This window comes from Trachymyrmex septentrionalis, unplaced genomic scaffold (assembly GCF_001594115.1).
Source record: "Trachymyrmex septentrionalis isolate Tsep2-gDNA-1 unplaced genomic scaffold, Tsep1.0 scaffold2, whole genome shotgun sequence".
Classification (NCBI taxonomy): domain Eukaryota; kingdom Metazoa; phylum Arthropoda; class Insecta; order Hymenoptera; family Formicidae; genus Trachymyrmex; species Trachymyrmex septentrionalis.
Window position 1 is genome coordinate 675,731 of NW_017305179.1, and position 6,491 is coordinate 682,221.

Sequence of the window (6,491 nt, forward strand, 5' to 3'; positions counted from 1 at the left end):
TTTCTTATTCAATCAATTAAATTTAAAAACTTCGAAGTATCTCGAAGGTGATTTCGGAAATCGAGAAATTCGAAGAAGAATCGTTTTGTTTGCTCACTCGACTCTCTATCAGAAGATCAGAGTTATGGTGGAAGATCGGAGTTATGACTGACGGAATATAACCTATGTCCCGTGTTGATTGTCATTCATTGTCATCATGACAAATGTAAATAAAGAAACGATACTTTGATGATTTGTCATAATATAATTTTGCGCTTCTCATCCACGTTATTATGCCATAAATTGTAAATTGTGTCCAAAGTGCTCACAAAATTGTGACACGACATCGTGGATTATTGTTAATAAGATTGTAAACATTGAAAAAAAAAACAAGGGAAAGTTGTGCTTTTCTATTTACATTGTTAATTCCTTCCACTGATAATGGAAAAACGAAACGTTCTATTTATCTACTGCGCTTTTCTTACTCTTCAAAGTATTTGTAAGTTAAACTTATTCCGATTATACTGTCATTTTTTTAACTAGCACCCCACAAGTTGATTCGCGATCAGCATGAAAAAATTGAAATTCCCTTTAAAGGAAAAAATCTGTATGCATCGAAATATCTTTTTTGTATCTCTCTAGAAAAGGACATCCTTTCAGTTTAAATAGGTGGAACTAAATACTTCGATTTTTCTTCAAATTCTTATTTTCCTTTCTTCTGTAATTATATTAAAAGATTTAACGAATTTTCTTGAACTTAATCTTGATAAGATATTTAATGTTTACTTATTTATGATTAAAAAATACATAATCTGTTTTAATAATTTGTTATTATCGCAAATCGACTTGTGCAATTATATCAGTTATTCTTTTATCTAATATTATGAAAACATTATTAATAGGTGGACTTCACAGAAGCTTGAAATATTATGAAACAATTCATAGTACTCACTTTCAACATAGGGTTTTAAAACGAGGTATTCAGCATAGCTATCATCCATATAACAGAATAAGTGAATTAGAATTTTATTCACATGGGCGGTAAGATATTTAATTATTTCATTATTTAATATATTATAAGAGATGTTCTCCATTTTATTAACATTCTTTTAATCTTTTTCAACTACAGCCATTTTCGATTAATTTTAACACCTAGAAGAGAAGTTATACATTCCAACTTCAAGGCATATGAGGTCAATGCTGATGGAAAGGAGAAAACTGTACATTTAGGTATGGTATAATTTGGCAAAACAGTAAATAAGTATATTTCATAGTATTATTTCATAGATCATGATAATTTTTATCACGGCCGAGTGTTTGGAGAAATTGAGTCTCATGCTCAGATGCATATTGATGATGGTATCATGACAGGTAGTATAACAATTTTGGATGAAACCTTCCACATTGAAGTGAGTATACCTGCCAAGCCAAATAATAGCTTATAATAATAGCTTAATAAAAGTTTGTGATATGATTGCAAATTATCTGAGTAAATAATGAGAAGCAACGAATTAATTAAAACTTAAAAAAATTAATTTTAAAAGTTTGAGACAATTACATTAGATAATTACAAATTACATAATTTTTGAATTACATAATTTATTATCGTATTCTTATCACACTTGATTATCTGAACAGATTGTCTGTTATCTACAATCAAGAAGTTTATGTTTTAGCCATCCTGGAGGCACCTTTCTCATTTAGATAATCAAACGATGATTATTTATAAATCTTCCGATGTCAAACTCAGTTGGGAGCATTATCAAGATGGAGAAGGTCATACACATGGAACTCCAAAGACCTGCGGTTACGTTAAAGAAGATATAAGTATGACTTTATTTATAAATATAAATAATATACAATTTTTTATAAAATAACATATAACATATTTTGCCCTTTTTATTAGTTCCCAACATTGTAATATTATTTTTTGCCACAGATTATACTTTAAATGACAATTCTGAGGAGGATGATACAGAAATGGATAATAGCAGTAGTAGGGTGAAAAGGCAAACAGAGACTTACGAATATACACCGACAAAAACAAGATGCCCATTACTACTAGTCGCCGATTATCGGTTTTACCAAGAAATGGGCGCCAGCAGTACAAAAACTACAATTAATTATTTGGTAAGCGTAACGGTACGCAATTATAATATATTTATTTATAATCATATATTAACTTATTCCACAGATAAGTTTGATTGATAGAGTACATAAGATTTACAATGACACTTTATGGCAAGAGCATCAAGAGGAAGATGGTTTCAAAGGAATGGGTTTTGTTATTAAAAAGATCGTCGTTCACAGTGAGCCGACACGAGTGAGAGGTGGTGAAACACATTACAATATGGTTCGCGAGAAATGGGACGTCCGTACATTGCTCGAGGTTATTACATGCAACTTGAAGAATAGTATCTTTAAAATTAACTGCTTTAATTATTAATCAATTTTTTAATATAATTGGCTTGTTAATTAGCGTTTTTATATTTTATCAATGCAACATTGAAATTAATTGTCATTTCTCATGATATTATTGTATTAATATAGGTATTCAGTCGAGAATATAGCCATAAAGATTTCTGCTTGGCTCACTTGTTTACTGATCTCAAATTCGAAGGTGGTATCCTCGGATTAGCCTATGTAGGGTCTCCTCGTAGAAATTCGGTGGGAGGTATCTGTACACCAGGTACATTAAAAGCATTTTGTATTCTTTGTGTTACTCTAATATTATATAAAATATGTAGCGATGTTTATATGATATTGGATCTCATAATTGAATAAAAAAATTGATATTCTATAGAATATTTCAAAAACGGATATACATTATATTTGAACTCGGGACTGAGTTCCAGCAGAAATCATTATGGACAGAGAGTGATTACAAGAGAAGCCGATTTGGTTACAGCACATGAATTCGGTCATAATTGGGGTTCCGAGCATGATCCGGATATCTCAGTGAGTTATAATTCAAATATCTCTATATAAATATGCAAGTTATTTTTGAAACTTGATGAAATAACATTAAATAATTCGTATAATAAATCTAAGAATTCAGACAGTAAAGAAAAAAAGAATCATGAGTCGCAAAGGAAGTTTTTGTTAAAAACATATAAAATTTTATATATATTAAGTTTTATAATGTGTTTTTATATCTTTATTTCACAAACTTTTCTTTTTTCATAATTCTCAAAGCTGGAATTTAATTTTAATGATATTATTGTATGTAGGAATGCAGTCCAAGTGCAAGTCAAGGTGGATCTTACTTAATGTATACCTACAGTGTTAGTGGCTATGATGTAAACAACAAGGTGGAGTATATGCTCGTAGTTTCTATCACGAATCATTATTTTTTAAATAAGGAATCAATATTTTATCTTACTATGTTTATATTTGAATTTATTTTTTACACTTTTTTTTATAGATTTACGTTTTTTTTCTTAGAGATTTTCTCCATGTAGCTTGCGATCCATCAGGAAGGTCCTGCAAGCTAAATCTGGACGCTGTTTCTCAGAGCCGGAAGAATCATTCTGTGGTAATTTGAGAGTCGAGGGCGACGAGGAGTGCGACGCAGGTCTCTTGGGAACAGAAGACAATGACTCGTGTTGTGACAAAAACTGTAAGCTTCGAAGTAATCAAGGAGCAGTTTGCAGGTAAGCCATCTACAATACCTACCGTATCTATTTTTTCTTTCACTTTTTACAATAAAAATCCTTAGGCTATTTATATTCAACATTATTTAATGGCGCTCGTTTTGTTTCTTCCAACAGTGACAAAAACTCTCCTTGCTGTCAGGGTTGCGCGTATATGCCTGCGGGCGTAAAATGCCGTGATGCGCAATATGCTACTTGCGAACAGGAATCACGCTGCACTGGTGCGTCTAGCGAATGTCCGAGATCTCCGCCCATGAAAGACGGCACTGATTGTCTCGAACGTGGTCAATGCCGTCTAGGCAAATGCGTACCATATTGCGAGACTCAAAATTTACAAAGCTGCATGTGCGATACTAGTACGTACTTTATTTTAAGTACTGGATACCTACAAATATAAGTGGAAATATTTCATTATGTTAATTCATCATTTTTTCATTAGGAACAGAAGCAATTCTTGTTTTATAACTCATTTCTACAATTTTGCTGTTGATTGCGAAAATGCTTATTAATTGTGCAATTAATGAAAAACCAATTATTATTTTTAAAATTTTTAATCTTATATTATACTTTATTCTGTGATTTCAAAATTAAAGATTTGTATATTATTCTATAAAGATATTTTTATGATTATTGAGAGAAAGTCAAAAGACTAATTATATTATACAATTAATTTTGTACTGAAAGATATAACTATTGATATAATTATTATTAATAGTTCTCGATGCGTGTAAGAGATGCTGCAGAATGAATTTGAACGAGACGTGCTTCCCAATAGACCAGCAAGACATTTTACCCGATGGGACACCATGCATTCAAGGTTTTTGCAACAAAGTAAGATATATCATAGTAATTAATTTGATAAAAGCAATGTTGCAAATTCTGTTGTCTAATATATTATAAGCATCTTTTTAGGGCGTTTGTGAGAAAACAATTCAGGACGTAGTGGAACGATTCTGGGACATCATCGAGGATATAAATATCAACAAAGTTATGCGCTTTCTGAAAGATAATATAGTGGGTGCTGTGATAATCATCACTGCCGTTATATGGATACCGGCGAGTTGCGTTATCAGTTACATCGATCATAGACGCGTGAAAGAGAGCGAAAAAAAGTGGCAGTGGAAACACACGGACGAGCTCATTCATCCGGAGGAGCCGAGACAAGTGATATATGTTGGCGGTCAGCGTCAACAAAGAGTACAGCATGTCATGCATCAATCGTGAATTTGCATTACATATTTCGATATCTAGTCAAACTTATATCAGGTGATATATATTTATGATGATTATGATATATATCTGTTTGAAATGACAAAATATTGTAAATATCTTTATTTTCTATGTTATACATATGCATATGTAGTTTCCACATAATTTCTGTAAGATTTTGAACGAATTTTATAGTTGAACGAACGAACGAAACATTCCTGTAGTCCAAAGAAATTAATAGTTCGTATTTAAGAATTAGATATATATAATGTTTTTTACTATTATCATTTTTTGATACTACGTATATCAAACATTAATTCCACCAAAGTAGATTAACTTTAATCTTGATTCAACTTATTCTTTATCTTTTTCTAGTTTTAAGAATTAGAAAAAGATGAAGAGTTGAACTAAGATTAAAATTAATTTGCATTGGTTAAAACGGATATAAATCTCTCGCTCTTTTTAAAGTATTACTTACCTTTCTATCTCTAAGGTTGGCATGTGTTACTTAATTATTAGAATATGACTGCCATGTTACATTAATATATTACAGTATTTAAATCAACAAAGATCAAGAGAATGTGAAAACATTTGCTTTATAATTCCAAATATTGTATAATTACTTTAACAAAAACAGATATAAATCATGTTAATACAATAACATTAAAAAAAAAATAATTCTAATATTTAGAATACTGAAAAAAATATCTAAAGGGGCAAAATTATTTTGAAATTCCCATCATAAATTTTCCTATTATCTTGTATGGATTTTCGGAAATGCATTCTTTGAAATATACTGATTATCTGTTAAATAATAATTATGTAAATTAAAATAAAACACATTAACATCTTTAGCATTATTTTTATGCATCTTTCCCAGATGCAAGATTATTACTCGAATTCAGTCATGCCTTATATTTAAGGCTTCCTTAAATTTATCTTTAGATACTCTACGAATTATTTCATTGACTGCTATGCATCTAAAAATAAATTTAAGAAAGCCTTAAGTACAAAGTCTGACTATGAATACGGGCATATGTTCTTGAGGTTAGTTTTGGCACGTGTTCTCGATTTATTCACGTGTACTGACAAGTATTTCAAGTATGCTCATTGGTCCCTGGATAGAGACTCCGCTGTCCGAAAATTTTTCTTTCTCACAATTAATCCATAGATCTGTTCGCGTTGCTCGCACTTTTTGCACACAGTATCTTCGCTTTCTCTCTTTTCAAAGCTAAATATATATCTATTTCATTTTAAGTGCAAAAATATTTGGGGATTTCGTGCAACGCGAACAGACCTAGGGTATCTAGAATCTCCAATCACAAGTTTACATGTGCGCATATAAATTCCTAGTTAGTGCCCACAACAAGGCGTATTTAGTGGACTCAACACGGAGTGAGAGCTCGCTATTATTGGTATATTCTTTTAGATCATCCAATCAGAATTTTAGAACAATCTAGTACAATATATAGAGCAATATATCGATATATATCGCGCAGCGAGAGCTCACTCAATTGTGAACTGCTGAACTGTATCGAGTGTAGCCATTATTTAAGATAAGTTTAATTAAGTATATTTAAAAAGTTATTTATAACGTACTTTTGATCTGACCGTATTGCCTCCTAAGCTTGTGGAGGCAGGCGAATAAAT

The 6,491-nt window shown here is 31.1% G+C and overlaps 1 protein-coding gene across 2 annotated transcripts; it reads left to right on the forward strand.

Annotated features, from left to right (window-relative positions):
* The first annotated feature begins 254 nt into the window (after positions 1-254).
* LOC108747357 (ADAM 17-like protease) lies at positions 255-4,856 on the forward strand. Of its 2 annotated transcripts, XM_018484776.1 has the most exons (15): positions 255-478; positions 882-1,020; positions 1,109-1,209; positions 1,267-1,388; positions 1,656-1,699; positions 1,760-1,806; positions 1,919-2,109; positions 2,174-2,368; positions 2,530-2,668; positions 2,783-2,937; positions 3,210-3,290; positions 3,424-3,632; positions 3,750-3,988; positions 4,348-4,463; positions 4,545-4,856. In XM_018484776.1, exons 1-15 carry the CDS (start codon positions 421-423, stop codon positions 4,854-4,856), a joined length of 2,148 nt encoding a protein of 715 aa, XP_018340278.1. In that variant the 5' UTR covers positions 255-420. The 2 variants fall into 2 exon arrangements, with proteins under 2 accessions (XP_018340278.1, XP_018340277.1); XM_018484775.1 differs by having other exon boundaries at positions 1,656-1,806.
* Positions 4,857-6,491: the final 1,635 nt, after the last annotated feature.

Excerpts from the sequence above, each read along its gene's own strand:
- LOC108747357 (XM_018484775.1), top strand. The coding sequence starts at position 421 with ATGGAAAAACGAAACGTTCTATTTATCTACTGCGCTTTTCTTACTCTT. Across the intron at positions 479-881 it reads TCTTACTCTTCAAAGTATTT|GTGGACTTCACAGAAGCTTG; the intron begins GTAAGTTAAACT and ends CATTATTAATAG. Across the intron at positions 2,369-2,529 it reads ACGTCCGTACATTGCTCGAG|GTATTCAGTCGAGAATATAG; the intron begins GTTATTACATGC and ends GTATTAATATAG.